We start from the raw sequence: 16,413 nt of genomic DNA, 5'->3' as shown, positions 1-16,413 counted from the left end.
TAAAAAAATTTATTCAAAAATCTTTAAAAATCTGTGCTAAAAAATTTTTTACACCAAAACAATTAATTTTTAACTTTAATAACAGAATATACAAAAATTTATTTTAAAACCAATAATGTAAAATATCTTCTCACTTATAATATTGTATTAAGATTAGTTTAGATATTCATAATTATCAAATATGTTTACAGTGTTTTAAATAATAATCTAATAATAATTTTAATTCTATTTATCTATGTTTAGCCTGAAACATTGACAAATCAGATAGCTAAACTAGTTGCTCATTTCTTACAGGTAGAATTTAAGACTTCAAATTCTATAAATGCTATAAATGCTATGAATTCAGTTTGCTTTAAGGTTAAAGATATTAAAGAAATATTTACAGCTAATAATGTATAAAAACAAACATTTAAAAAACAAAAGTACAAGCTCAAATTTGGAGATGTATTTAACTGATATGTAAATTGTTTATAAACCAAATTATAGTGTAACAAAACAAAAGAGCCTTTTATATATTAAGAGAATTAGATTTTTTAATGTTAATAATTTGAAATATGATGAACAATATTTGAATTTGATGCTAAAAGTGATAAATGATATTGAAGCAAAAATTATATTTAAAGTAGATTATTTCAAATTACAACAATAATTATAAGCAAATTAAAATTAGCCATCCAAAAAGAATTTTAATCTTCATTTATAAATGTAATACATCTATAGGAATTTTTACAATTCAGAAAAAGCTTGACAGAACTGCCTTCATCACATTGATAGTTGAGCCATTGAAAGCAAAAGTGGTGCAAGTCAGTTTTTCCCAAAATTATGTTGCTGCTGTGTTTCAGTTCCTGATAGCATTATTTACATGTTTGTTATAAAATTAACTAATAACTAATTTGATTTAACTAATAAATTGGGTTTATATATGATGTTGAGTCCTATTTCCTATATATAAAATATTCCTACAGATGAAAAATAACTTTCTATTCATTCTATCTCTAACTGCATTACTATTTAACAAAAATTCACTATACCTTTAAAATGCAGTCTAGTTTACATCTGTCGAACGATTGATAATTCGATCCTGATGAAGGTTTGTGAATCAGACCGAAAATGTTCGACAGATGTAAACTAGACTGCATTTTAAAGGTATAGTGAATTTTTGAAAAATAACTTATGCCACTTTCAGTTTCAATGGCTCAGTTATCATATACTTCACAGTTTTGATATGTCATTATCAAAACTATGAAGATACAGTAGATCTTTACTTTTATAAAGATTACTTTTTACAAACTAATTAGTTCTAGGAACATTATTAAGTGAACTGTTGTAAATCAAATTAATTTCTTATAAGTTCAATGCCACAAATTGCATGCTATTCATGGAAGTATAGTTTGAACTATAGTAGAGCATTGATTATCTGAATACCAATCAACCAAAACATCGATTAACCAAAAGGGTTCCAGTCGGCAAATTCAAATTTCTGCTAGGGCTGCAGCACTGCAGTCCTCTTCCCCCACTGCCAAACTGAACTGTAGGCCTAGCTTAATGTATTACATTATGTAAGGTATGTATTTGTAAGACATGTGATACAAATTATATACAGTATAGTTTTGTACAGTATATAAACACTATACAGTTTTGTACGGTGTTTAATATATTTTTTTTAAATGATTAGTTATCCGAACAACCCCAGTCCCAAATTGTTTCGGATAATCGATGCTCTACTGTATATAACAAGCCAACAAAAAAATATAATACTTAAATATGATTTATCATAATAGAAAATTTATACAAATTATAAAAGTGGAGTGTTGTAAAATGAATATTTTTCATAACGGGCATCTGGTGTACTAATTTTCCTGATATTTATTTCTTTGTTATATTGGAAATACCTAATAAATTTGATTATATGGATTTACTTTCCATCTTAATCTGGTCTCAATCATTTTAGTCTTTGTTCATTCTGTTTTGACTGGGACAATCCCAGTCAAAACAGGACGTCTGGTAAGCCTAATTATGAACAAAGACTAAAATGATTGAGACCAGATTATCAGATTATTGAGCCAGTTTGTCATTTTGTCCTGTTTATTTGGTAAAATTTTAAAAGTGGCAAATATACAAGAAGTAAAAATAGTGTAGCCTTGGGTAAAATGGCAATTTTGCAACTAAATAATCCCCTGTTACACTCACTGTTGCTAATATTTTTGCATCTAAATATTTTGTATCTAGATCTAAGTACTTTTATCATTGTCTAGTTTTTTTCCTAAAATTAATTTATTATACAGTAGAACCTCGTAAACTCGGCCTAATGTGGACCGAAGGGTGGCCGAGTTTGTGAAAATGCCGGGTTATCGGGAATGGGGTTAAAAAAAATAAGTACGAGTGTTTCCTCAGAAAATACTGTACTGTACTTGTATGTATTGTTTACTTGAGAATATAACAGAGAATAAACTGCCCAAATACCCTTAAACAAAGGAAAACTACGTACTTTATGAAGGCTACGTACTTTACTACATGAAAATGAAAATTAATGAATACACTGTGTACAGTAATTTACCTGATAAGACAGACCTCAGAAAAAGACTTTATGAGAGCTTTTATACTTTTATAAAGCTGTCTATAATGAAAATTAATTAACTAAGGATTTTTTTGCCCTGCCAGGGTGTGGACGAGTTATCCGGAGTGCCGGGTTATCGAGGGCCGAGTTTTCGAGGTTCTACTGTAGTATGTAGCCTAATGAATTCAGATATTTTATTTTTTCATCCAGATATTTTTATTTCATTTTTTAGATATTTTCTTACAAAGTTGGATAGACTGAAACTTATTCTGGACACATCATTGTTGCACACAACTTATCTTTGTTGTAGAGAAAATCATGTGACTATATTAAGTTTTATTTCTGTAAAAGTAGAATGTCACAACATTTTTAAAAAATAATCTAAAACCAGATATGGATTGAGATATTTAATTACGAAGAAAATAACATTGTCAAATTTTTATTTTAAAAAACAGAATAAAATAGTTTAAATTTGTTTAAAATTTTAAAATCAACTAACCAACAGCCAAATTAATTGGGCAGGAATTAAGCTACAAATATTTGTAGTTTAATTCCTGCCTGATTAATTTGTCTATTGGTTAGTTTATTATTAATATATATCAGGTTTTTGAGATGTTTATATAAAATTTTAAAGGTTTAAGCTCAGAAAATTTTGAGTATTTGAAAAATAATAACTGAATAATCTGGAGTTAATGTGTTAAATATATTTATTAGTATCAAAATTACAAGTATTTACACTGGTTGTTTGCAAAAACTGAAATTTCTTTGATGTTGTTGATGTTGAACAAGAAAGAAAGCTAATATAGATTACAATTTTGGACAGTTTTGGAATATTAATCTTACATAATATAAATTACATATATAATTATATATAAGTATTTTTGACATATGTCAGAAGTCAATGTAATAAATAAGTAAAAACAAAATACAGAATTCTTTCAGATTCATTTATATCTATACTAATATCAATAATTTTTTTTTGTTTGCTATAGATAATCTTGGAATCTACTGAACTGATTTTTAAACTTTTTTACTATTAATAAGCTTATTTCTTCCAGATGAATATAGGCCATATACTGTTTTCATATTAAAAAAGGAAAATGCATGAGAGTGATGTTTTTACTGTAGCATTTGTCTCATGTTATCATATGTTTGTTCCATTCAAGGTCAATCCCCTTTGTCACCTGGTGTGCTTTTTAAACTTATTTTCTTATATTTTAAGTTTTGATTCATGCAGTTTGGGTAGTTGTGCATATGCTTTGTTTATATTGTCTTAGTTATTTGTTTCTTATAATAATACTCTTATGTTATCAGATACAACTATAATGAGCAAATTTACTTTTGAGATCAAACTAAATTTTTGTTTGTATCCCTATAGTATTTTTGTCTGTTTATTGTTTTAGTATTAATTCTACTATACCATCATTTAAAATTAAGAATTAGTTTTCTTATGAGATATCTACCTACATAAATTGAGTTCTTTCAGTTACTTTAAGGTGTAGACATGTGAATGAGCTTTATTGTCTGATAAAATGCCTAAAAGAAAGTCACAGCTGTGATGAAGTACATCTATGTCAGTACACTTCTTCCTGCTGATTTCTTCTCCCTTACAAACTCCCAAACCCTTTGATCTAGATCAAATTCCATGTAGTTACTCTCTGGAACCCTGTGGGAAACATAGACTACCATTAAACTCAAACCTAAGTTTGTGTGTAAAATTATTCAAAATTTGAAACTTTTCTTTAAATTTTTGTTTCGATTTTTTTTCAAACTGATATCCTAAAGTCAATAGATTATTTCAATGCTATTTTGAATTTTAATAAATCTTTTTAAAAGGAATATCATTTCAGGAGAAGTCCTATGTCAATCCATAAACTAAAAGGCAAGTATTTTTCTTTCCCTTTAATACTTGCTTTTTAGTTTATGTATACATAAAAAGTAAAAGTATGGAAATCATGTCAAATTTGGCCCTCCAAGTTTTTTTTCAAATCTCCATATTTTGAGACCCCTAAAATCAAAAAAGTAAAAAAAAAGGCAAAAATTTCTGTGCATATGTATGTATATGTTGGCATGTATTTCAATTAATATCTCAGGACAGGGTGAAGATAAAGGAACAAAATTTGGCAAGGTATCTTGCATATAAAGGACATTAGTGCTATTAAATTTTTGTTGTCAAGAGTATGAAGAGATAGAGGGTGGTCACATGTTATATCTTGCAAGGGATCAGACTTGATGAAGATTTTACTTTGTTGTTAGCATTTACAGTGTTTTATAAAACTCATCTTTATCCTCGAAATTAAGTCTTTTGCTATTTTATAATTTAAAATACATAAAGTTTTATGAGGAAAAATGTAATAGAATTCAAGATTTCTTTAAAATAAATTTGTAATTTTACATTTCCGTCTAAGTACTTACTTACGAGAAAATATTTTCATACGAATTATTATTACTTTTTCATTGTTTACTTTACAAAATATTATTTNCCTCGAAATTAAGTCTTTTGCTATTTTATAATTACAAATATATAAAATGTTTATAAAAAAATCTCATAACAGATGGCACCACATACAATTTTAGTTATTTATTTTGATTAATAATACAAATGTTATTTTTAAAATAAAAATCTCATAAAAGCTGGGAAAGTTATGCAACTTGTTACTAGATTTTTTTATTGGTAGAAAAATGTTTTTAGAGAAGAAATTAGCCTTTAATTAAAGTATAAAAGCAGTGATTTTTATACTTTCATACAAAAAACTTATCTAATTTGAATGAAAGAAATAAAGTACTTCTTTTAAGAAGTAATTAAATATATACTTTTACAATGTTTAGAAACATTTTTATAGAAACTTGTTAATTTTAAGAATTTTTCAAAACCCCATTAAAATTCCACAAAACAACTGAATTTTTTAAAACAAAAAGTAAATATTGTAGAGCAAGTGAAACTCAAATTTATGAGTTTTTTCATTTGTCAGAAATTCTGTTAAGGTGTTAACTGCCTTGAAATAGATTGTTGAACAATATATAAAAACATGTTAACATTATTTCCAATTATAAAATAGTATATTTTTTCCTAAAACTTAATTATTTGTATAATTTTATGTTTTTTTTTTTAATAATCCAAGGGAATAATTTACCCATATTTATCATCAATCAGTATGCAAAATAATGATTATTAATTAATTAATTAATTTTCTGTTCATAATCAATATATGCTTCAAAATTTTGTACAATTCTACAATTTATGTATTTCTGAAAGTTAAATATAGTAGTAGTTCACCATTCTTGAAAATATTGTGGATAAGCACATTGTAGCATGCATTTTACTGGCCTCTATTATTTAATAATTTTGTTCATTAATTAACAAAGAATATTTGGGGGAATAATTGCTTCAATAATAATAATAATTTATGTTATTCAATTTCATATCTATATTTTTTTTTAATTAAAATTCATTTATTTTTCTGAAAGTTATTACTTTATTACTTAAAATGTTATTTTATAAATTTATAAACCAAAATTTTTAAAATTATATCTGCAAAAATTTATAAGTACAGTATGAAAGAAAATACAACTTTTCAAAATTTTTCAAATATATTTACAAAATTTTTACAAATAGCAATCTATTAAAAATATTTACAAAAGATGGATTCAATTATTTGACATGAAAGCCTCTGAACTACCTATACGAATAATAAATTCTAATAAATACATCTGCAGTCTGATTTCATTTGGATTGTTAGTAACAAAGAATCCAGGAACTCCTGCCTTTTCTAAAGTTACTTGTTGATCACTAACCTAAAATGGCAAAAACATTATTTACTTATTTTAAGATTTATATTAAATAAAAGGTTTGAAAATATTATAAAAAATAATTATCAAGACTGTAATTATAATGGCTGAATTTAGTGAGCATTAAATTAAATAATTTCAAACATTCTCTATCACTAAATTAAATAAAGAAATGAAGAAATTATACTTAATTAATATTTCTTGTAATCATTAACTATAATTTGAAACTAATCTGTATTAGATTAATTGTTTATCATCATCAATTTTATAGTAACAATTTATTTATTTAATTTTCAACTTACAATTTCATATCTTTCACCTTTTTAGTTTGATATTTTTTATTGTGAGATTCATATTTATTTATTAATATTGCATTTTACAATATCTAGCAGATATGTTATTCAAATGTATCTATCCAAAGTTTACAAAGTATTTAAAGTTTATCATCAGTATCTATTTAATATGACAATTATTTAGTAGGTAAAAGTAATATTCAAATTTGAATGTTTTTGTTTTGCAAGTTTCATGAATATATAAGAATCCTGGTTAATGTGGTAATGCATTCCAGAATATTATTGCACTAATCAAGAAATATACTTAATATAAAAAAATGACAATTTGCTTAAAATGGGTTTTCTCCCTTAAGAAATAATTAGAACTGACTTAATAATGGATTATAAAGTTTATGAAAAAACTACAAGAGAATGAAATAAAACAATGCTACTAAACCTAAATTTTTAAATTTCATCAAAAGAAAAACTTATTCAATATGTTTGAATATGGGTTTCTTTTCTACATGAAATTATAGGTAGAACCAAATTATATTTTCTAATGCTGAATTTTCTATTTGAATTGTTATTTGAAATCATGCCAGAAGTGGCTCTTTTGAACATTTATCTTTAATTATTAAGTTATTTCTTATTTATTATCTATTAATACAAAAAACTAAATTTATTTCTCCAATGTTCTTAATATATGCAAAACTGTTTTGTGGCAATAGCTTTTGTACCACTAACGATTGGCTAGAAAGTCCAAAAATACATCATGAATATAACTTAGGATCATTTTCAGAACCGAAGTCAGGTGGAAAGAGTACCACCAACAGTCATTCTAGGAAGTGGACTCTTGACCCTAGGACTGAACATGTAGTATTTTTTTTGTTAAATTAAATAAAATTTGTAATCTAATTTTGTAAATTTGGGAGTGCTTCAAATATGACAATAAAACAGGGTTTTATGTCATTACAAGTAGGTTTTGTAGCATTATCTAGTATAGTAAAATCGTGGGACTAATAAAAATTATATTAAGGTTGTTGTTACATTGGATGATGTTATAATCAGGTTAAACTGTATATTGTTTGTGCAAAATAAAAAATAATTTCAAACGATATAATAGCCACGATTATTTTTTTCAAAAACAGGAAATTTTCATTATGCATGACAAAAATTCAACCCAGGCTGATACGCAATGCAGAGAAATTTTGAAATTGGATAGGTTAATTTCATCAAAAATGCATTGTGGACAATCTCATGGTCGTGGCCGGCAAAGTTTGAACGAATGCACCCAAAAGCAGCAATATCAAAGATTGGAGAATGAGAACCGCCTTGAGCATCAAAGTGATTCCATTTAGTAGTGAGTCTCCGAGACATAGTCTTGTCCCAAATACGATTTTGCCGTTTTACTTGTTTGTTACTAATATTACATTTGTAGATTTGTTTATATAAACAATAAAACAAATAGTATATTAAAACATCACTAACATAATATACAGTAGAGCATCGATTATCCGACTCAATTGGGGACTCAGGTTGGTCGGATAACTGAAAAATCGGATAACCGAAAAGAATGAAAAAAATACATTATTACTATAGTATATTAGTATATCGCTATTAACCAACTTTGCGTTGAATTTTCATCAATGTTAAGCCTAACAAATTCTTTAAAAAATTAATAATCGTTGCTATTGTATCGTTAAAAATTATTTTTAAATTATTTTATTGCTCACAAAACAAACAACCACTCATAATTAGAAAATTAAGTCTCGTTTAAATACTGGCCTCCCTTCAATGGTTGAGCCAGTATTGCCAGCTAAAACATGCAAAAATTTAACAAAAATAATATTAAAGTAGCCAAGACATAGCCAAATATTGTAGCGCCACATCACTAGCAGACATTTGAAATTTGCTGACTAGAACGGTTGGTTAACCGATGTGACGGTTAATCAGGAGTTGAATAATCGATGCTCTACTGTATTACTAATTCTAGTGGGTATTAAAAGCAAAAATATATACATACATCTTTATTTATTTACAAACTATCATGTAAAACAGTTAAAAATCCTAAATCCACAATATTTTAAATTAATTTACATTAATGAGAATGAAATCTAAAATAATATACAAAATTCAAAAATATTTCTTACAGTTTGATCCAGTTCAAGTATTATTTTCATATTTGTTTTTGTTTCGTCTTCATCTTGCCATTTGTCTAATTCCTATTAATAAGAAAGAAACACTTATATGTCTTAATATAATATATCTTTTGTAAATTAATATATCAATAAATATTGTTACCCATGCATCAAGGAGCAAAAATAAACAGTTGTGACAAGCATAAATTATGAAACCTATAATATTAACAATTTAGATGAATATTTTCTTACTTATATTGATAATATACAATTGAACTTCTGTATAACAAATTTTCTCTGAAAAATACAGAGAATTTTTTAAAATCAAAAATGTATTGGTTATTGAATATTAAAAAACAAATGTATTTTCAATATTCCACAGAAAAATTCATTGAATAAAGATATTCTTAATGTGGAAGTCTAACTTCAGTATATATTCTTAAAGTATTTCTACCTACTAAAGAAAAATGTACGAAAGATCTTTAATATCAAAAATGGCTGAAAAGTATCATACTTCTATCTCTTAAATCTGAGATTAATTACTATCTGGTAAAAGTTTAATGTATATAAGTAGGCTGTTTTTTTTTTCAAGCTCCAATGGTCCATAAAAAAAAGACAAGTGTAAATAACAAAATGAATTTATTACCAAAAGTTAGGTACATGGTTACTTTTCGACATAATCACTGTGAAGATTGAGGAATTTGGAAGTCGCTCAGCACTAAATTGGGAATTTGAGATTAATGACGATCTTCAAAATAACATTGTTAAGGCCATCTCAATTCACTGGCTATAACAAGGGAATGGAAAAGCTCGTAGCTTGTCCACAGATATGATAAATTCCTTAATCTTCACGGTGATTGTGTCAAAAACTAACCATAAAATAACAGTCTTCTTCTCAGAAATACTAGAGTGAGAAATAAACAGTCACAAACAAAACCTTTTTTAACCAGTAATTGAACTTAAACTAATCTTCTGAACATTTTCAGCCTTCACCGAGGCCTGCTTCAGGAAACAAACTAAACTGGCTTACAAATTGGACCGTTGGAACGATGATGCTCAACTTTAAAATTTGTATATATTAAATTTCACGTGTCTGATTGATGTTTGTATCTAACTTTTGGTAGTAAATTCATTTTGTTATTTACATTTCTCTTTGTTTTAAGGACCATTGAAGCTTGAAAAAAAAACTGCCCTTGTATGTATATACACATACATATAGTGTCATACCTGATTCATGTAAATATCTGATAATTCATTTAGGATGTCACTTTAAATCATTTTTTCCTCAATTTCAATATTAATATATTAGTTTAAAAAATTTTTTTTAAATTGAATAAGAAAATTGTTTTGTTTAATGATTTGATGTATAAATTTATTTATAAATGTATATAAAAATAGATGTGTTTGTGCCTATACGTCACTCTGCGGCCAAAACTACACATCACACATGAATGGTGTTTGTGTGTGGTAGTAGTCTCCCCATACACAAACCCCAAGTCTCCCATCGTGCACTATGGTGGTTGCATCTCGATAGCTATAAGGGTGAGAAATATGGGGTTTGAAAGTGGTTGACTTCAAAAATGTGTGATACTTCAATGAGAATGTTCCAGTTTTTTCTAGAAAGTTCCAGAACCTAGAGGTGAAATTTGGTACACAGTTAGGGTACATCATGAAAATGCACACTAAGAAGGGATTTTTCGAAATACCCCGCGGGGGGAAGCATTAAGGCTTAACCTGAAGAACGGCTTCTACTGTACTATTTTACATGTGATTTTTTGCTTTTAACTGCATTTTAGTAGGGTATGTCATGAAAATGCACACTAGGAAGGGATTTTTTGAAATTCCCCTGTGGGGAAGAGAGGGAGAGCATTAAGGCTTAACCTGAAGAACAGTTTCTACTGTACTATTTTAGATGCATTTTTTGTTTTTAATTACGTTTAGTCTTCATTGAGTACTTAAGGGTATTAAATTGATAAAAATATTAAATATTATTATATATTTAATATTAAATATTAAATTGGGTATTTCAGACATTGTTATAAATATTTTTTATATATTTCAATTTTTTAACCAAATGTTCAAACCGTTTTAAATTTGAATCTTTTTGCATATTGGTTTGATTATAGAATGATTGTAAACATTCTAGAAAATTTATCAAATTAAAAACAATTTGTTTGATTCTTAGCAATTCTCATCATTCTCAGCGGTAGATGTTAAATAACAATTACTATAGTTGTTGAAATATTGAATGTAAATAGGGTTTGCTTGCAAAATCCGTGCGAGCGAAGCCATGGGTAACAGCTAGTTTATTTATAAATTAATTTGACATTGGAAAACTATACAGAAATATAAAAATATTTAATAATTTCTTTTTATTATTTTAAAATCTGTTCATTAATTTATGTATTAATCAATTTCATACCATTTTTTATAATTTAGATATATATTATATAATAAATACTAACTTCAATTTCTTTTTCTTGTTTTGCTTGAATAGCTGCAATATTAGGAAGATTAATCTGACTTAAAGCTTCTTTATGCTTCTTAAGTACTTCTTGGCGAAGAGCTGTAATAAATAATATTCAATTAATATGAAAAATAAATCATACTTTTACATTATTGCATTTCATTTTTCAAATCTGTACTCTTATTGATATTTATTGTCTTCATTCTCCTTTCAAACAGCTGACGCTCTGTTATATATTGTATTTCTTTTAAATCTTGAACTATCTGGAACACAGTTCCATCTAATAATGCATGGGCTAAACTAGAAAGTAATTCATAAGGTAGTCTTTGCTGATATTTTCTGAAAAAATGAAAATTAGACACAAATATTTCGCTAATCAGTTTTACTATTATTATTATTTAATTAACAATTTATGAGACTTTTCCAAGCTTAATTTAAAATTTAAAATAATAATAATTGTGATTACTGAAACTTATATACTTTTATAAATCATAAAATAAAATAAAAATAAATCAATCATTGTTTACTATGATCAGAAGAGAGAAGCTTTTACTAAAACAAAATAACATGTCATAACATACTGTGGTAGTTCTCTTGCCATATTCTGCAATTCATTTAAAAGAAAATAATGTTTTTGTTGAAGAATTTCCTTTTGTTCCAATTCCGTTTTCATTTTTTCTTGGTTTTCACCTTCTTCTGTTAAATACGACATTTTTTAAAGTTTTATTGAAATCAATCAGTGTAATGTTTATCAAAATCTTAATTGACACATGGCATGATTGAAGTTTGCACTGCAAGATGGCGCAAACGAGGTTGCCAACCTAAAAAAATTTCAAAATGTTTCATAAATATATTTTTTTCAAATTTTGGATTTAATATCTCAGTCAAATTTTTTAAAAATTATTATATAAAACAAAATCATTTATTTAAATAAAATATTTATTTAAAGTTTATAATAAATTCAGATAAAAGGTAATTAATTTGTTTTCTTATAAAATTAATAATAAATTAATGGAGCGCTCTGTAAGTGAAAAAGAAAATTTCATAGATGATACTTTCTGCTAGATTTTCTCGTTATTTACTGAAAATAAGATAGTTTTAATAATTTTACTTTATTCGTGACTTTTTTCCATTTTGGACTCAACTCTGTATGTACTGTACTTATAAGTTAGTGGATCTTTTTAGCAAGTGATTTGTGGATTCGTCCAGGCCCACAATGGGGTGGCCGGATGGCGAGGGACGGGGCCGACATATCCGGTTGGATCACCTCTCGAAAAATTCCTGGGGATTTTTCGACCACGTCCGAATTCGATCCCAGTTCCCCCAGAGCGGTAGGCGGTCACGTTAACAGCTCGGCCAAACCTAATGACGAATAAAATGAAACATATTACATGTTAAATTTAATGAACTGGCAATTAAAAATATGCTAAAAATGAATAAAAAAAATTATCGGTCTTAGCTCGCAATAGCAAAGGATTCTTTTAGATTATTCAATATATAAAAATAATTTCTATGCTAATTTATTTCACATTCAAAATTAACAAGTAGTAAATATCAATACGAAAGTTATATTGAGCGGAGTGCTATCACATGCGCGCCGATTTTATATAAGGCGCCACCTTTAAATCGAAACTTAAATACCATGTCAATATGATTTGTTTATTTTTCTATAATTTAGTTTATTTTGAGTTAATTTTTACGTATTATTTCATATATGTATATACTATATACAAAATTATAAAATGAAACTAAAATGTAGATATATTTCGTACTTTAAATTAAAAAAAAAAGTTTATATTTTGTTCATTTAAGTAATAATTAAATAATACTTTTACCATAATTTTTCTAAACATAAATAATTTAAAGTTAAATCAATATAGGTGTTGACTGGATAGATTGAGCATGTAATAATTAGTTTTTTTGTTTCCATAGTAACCAAATAGTTTGTAATAACAAGAAAATGGAGAACGTGCATCTTGCCGACGAAGATGACCTGTACGGTGGTTATAATGAAGTTGACCCTCTTTTGGATACCAGGGTAATATCATGTTGTTATAATAAGACAAAATAATTAAAATCTGTGAGATATTTCACATTTAAAAGTTTATAGAGAAGAAAATTTACTTAACAGCTGATTCTGGAATGCAAAGGCTGAGAAATAACAATAGTGTAGACAAAACTGCATAGCTACCAACCATCAGCATTTTGTACGCTCCATCAGTGCACAGACCACTTTTTCCTTTTGTCATCATTTTTACACTTGATATTATCATATGAACACTTATTTAACGAGTCTAATACCAATAAACATGCCAAAGACACTATACAGTAATACCCCAAACTTACGCGATAGGTGGGACCGAGCGATAACCGTGTAAGTCGGGGTCTAATTTTGCAATTTGTGTAAAATCCAAGTCAGATGTATGTAAGCTAATAAATGTTCTCATTAATCTTAATAAAACGAATCAAAAGACGAGATAAGATTAATCTTGACTTTTGATTTGTTCACGGTTACAAGAAATTACGACATAGGGTTTTTCCAGTCTCCGTAGATATAACAAACAGAAATAAATAACACAAAATAAATTGTAGCTATGTGTCGATTTCACGCGACACGTCCGAACATGTAAGCTGAACAATAGTATGGAGGGAGTGAGTAATCAAGAGTTGCGTGGCGCTCAAACAAAAGACAACTTGACGAGATTTGAAAATCACATAACTCCAGGTTCGCATAAGTCAAGGTATTACTGTATTTTATTACAAACAACTGATGTGCACTAGAAAGACATTCCCAGATTTTTTCAATTGAGAAAGAACCAAAATTGATATTTTTATATTTATATATATATATGTGTTGATATATGTGTAAGAATTTTAGTCCAAATATGATCATTTTAAATGGCAGATATGATAAATTGCATCTTCAAGTCTGGCAACGTTAGTGTCATTGCAATCGTGGCTGACTGATCAGTGGAAGGAACATGTTACTTTTAGTTAGACCAAATTATTGAGTGGTGCTATGGTTTCTCCATCCAAAATGAAGAAACATCTGATTCCTCACTTAAAAATATACAGGAAATGTGGTATAAACTTTCTCAAAGAAAGAAATCAGATGGTTCTTTGAGATTTGTGGAATTTTACAAAGATTTGTTATCTTGTAAAATAGTAATGCTGATGATGGTTTTGCCACAAAGCATTACAAGGCCTCTGTGTAGCAAAAGGAAAGATATTCAATATGATAAGAAAAAATTAAGAGATAGGAAATAAATCAAAACCAGAAAAATCATTGTCCTTAATAATTGTAGTGAAAGTCAATAAACTGACTTATAACAACTGTAATGAATACACTGTAACAAAATAAATTATTAACAAAGCAGAATATTATACAAAGGCATATAACAGGAGGCACTCATCATGCAGTATCAAGACTCGTGACACACAAAGATGGAACACATGAAAAATCTGGATGTGAATTTATGAGGTGTCCTGTAACCTTTTTTAAACTGTGATGTTAAAGAGTATAATGCAATTGTCATACTCTTCACAGTGTTTATGGCAATAGCTTTTTTTTTACATGATATCTGCAGAAATAAAATAATTTTGTTTATTAAAGGTATTTAATATAAACATTATGCAATATCATTGTTAATAAAGAATTTTCTTGCATTTTTCTACCAATGTTCCAGCTGTTCCCTATTCTAAAGGTTGACAAGTATGAAACTTACAGCACTTTTTAGCATTTATTCAATCTTCGTTCTCTTATCACAGTAGTCCACCAGTGGCCAAGTAAATAACACCACTGAACACTGGTAGTTGGTTGTGGGTTTGTGCCTGACCAATGGGCTTGCCTTCTTCACGAGTTTTCTTCATGTTTGCAACATTTAAATAGAGGCCAGTTTCCCATAAAAGACCTCCTGGGAGGCATTCCTCTAGGCAGATTGCTTATTGTTGTGTTGTCGTATATGAACAAAACCAATTTATCACAATAATAAGTTTATAATGGCTTAATGGTTTTTTCTACTACACAAATTACTAGTAGCNAACACTGGTAGTTGGTTGTGGGTTTGTGCCTGACCAATGGGCTTGCCTTCTTCACGAGTTTTCTTCATGTTTGCAACATTTAAATAGAGGCCAGTTTCCCATAAAAGACCTCCCGGGAGGCATTCCTCTAGGCAGATTGCTTATTGTTGTGTTGTCTATATGAACAAAACCAATTTATCACAATAATAAGTTTATAATGGCTTAATGGTTTTTTCTACTACACAAATTACTAGTAGCAAAAAAGTAGAGTATGGAGCAATAGAACATTGTATAAAAAGTTAATTATCTATAGAAAATAAAATTACAAAAAGTAACAATTCCCTGTAGGCTATAAAGTGTGCCACAAGCCAAAAAAGTGAGAGAACTGCCGCTGCATTAGGAAATTAAATGCATGTGAATTTTCTAGTAATGATGCATCTACAATGATTTTATTAAAAAAATTAAAAATATATCATTTCAGATAAAAGTACATCTATATTGATTACATTGATGTAAAAGTTATATTAGGTCATACAGATCTTATTTCAAAATATATTTGAACAAATCTTTATTTATTTATTTACTTTTAAAAAGAGAGAAGTAAAAAATATATAAAAAAGAAACAATATAAAATTTCCTTAAATATTGAAAAATTGTGAAAATCTAGTTATATAATTTTGTTTATAATTCATAAAGATAAATTATAAAATTAATTTGTATGTGATTATACGTGTTATAAGTACCCTAAAAGCCAGTTACACATTTCAAAAATATAATATAGAATATTATTCAAAACTCTCTTCAAACTAAGCCTTATATGATGCCATTTTATTTGTGTAAACACTAGTCAATGAATAAATTTTATTAAAATTCTTAAGATGATATACTTGAAGCTATTTCTGAATTTTCTTAACTTATTAGATTACATTTAAATAAATAACATAAAAATTTTTGAATATAATGATGATATAATTTTTATATAATATATAAGTATATAAAAATTGGGCATGTTTGATAATTCTCCACTAGATGCACTGATCTATTCAATAATGCCAGTAGATGATGTCTTCATAGAAAAAGTGGATCCGTTTTTTCCATCAAGAAAATAGTAGAATTGGTGAAAGATAAAGAGTGCACAATTTGAAGTCTGAAATAAATAATGACTTTTGC

General features: G+C 27.3%; 2 protein-coding genes across 2 annotated transcripts in view; one reads left to right on the top strand and one right to left on the bottom strand.

The window, feature by feature from the left end:
• Positions 1–16,413, top strand: part of LOC111639370 (intraflagellar transport protein 88 homolog) — a 36,630-nt gene that overhangs the window by 3,273 nt on the left and 16,944 nt on the right. Inside the window, exon 2 of the mRNA XM_023385241.1 lies at positions 13,156–13,261. Coding sequence (XP_023241009.1) covers positions 13,184–13,261 — 78 coding nt within the window. The 5' untranslated portion in view covers positions 13,156–13,183. The remainder of the gene's footprint in view (positions 1–13,155; positions 13,262–16,413) is intronic.
• Positions 6,142–12,030, bottom strand: LOC111639368 (protein DGCR6-like). The gene is made up of 5 exons (XM_023385240.1): positions 11,805–12,030; positions 11,402–11,562; positions 11,222–11,322; positions 8,769–8,840; positions 6,142–6,352 (listed from the first exon to the last, which is right to left on the bottom strand). Exons 1-5 carry the CDS (start codon positions 11,933–11,935, stop codon positions 6,206–6,208), a joined length of 612 nt encoding a protein of 203 aa, XP_023241008.1. The 5' UTR covers positions 11,936–12,030; the 3' UTR covers positions 6,142–6,205.

Source organism: Centruroides sculpturatus, unplaced genomic scaffold, assembly GCF_000671375.1.
Source record: "Centruroides sculpturatus isolate CEXI.00-Female unplaced genomic scaffold, Cexi_2.0 scaffold1239, whole genome shotgun sequence".
Taxonomy (NCBI): Eukaryota; Metazoa; Arthropoda; class Arachnida; order Scorpiones; family Buthidae; genus Centruroides; species Centruroides sculpturatus.
The sequence above is the reverse complement of the archived record's forward strand: the minus strand, read 5'-3'. Positions and strand labels throughout refer to the sequence as shown.

What these genes read in the sequence shown, in the direction of transcription:
- LOC111639368 (XM_023385240.1), bottom strand. Translation starts at nt 11,935, where the DNA reads ATGTCGTATTTAACAGAAGAAGGTGAAAACCAAGAAAAAATGAAAACG. An exon ending in ATGGCAAGAGAACTACCACA is followed by an intron (nt 11,563 to 11,804) that starts GTATGTTATGAC and finishes TCATTTTTTCAG; the next exon opens with AAAATATCAGCAAAGACTAC. An exon ending in GACAATAAATATCAATAAGA is followed by an intron (nt 11,323 to 11,401) that starts GTACAGATTTGA and finishes TATTTATTACAG; the next exon opens with CTCTTCGCCAAGAAGTACTT.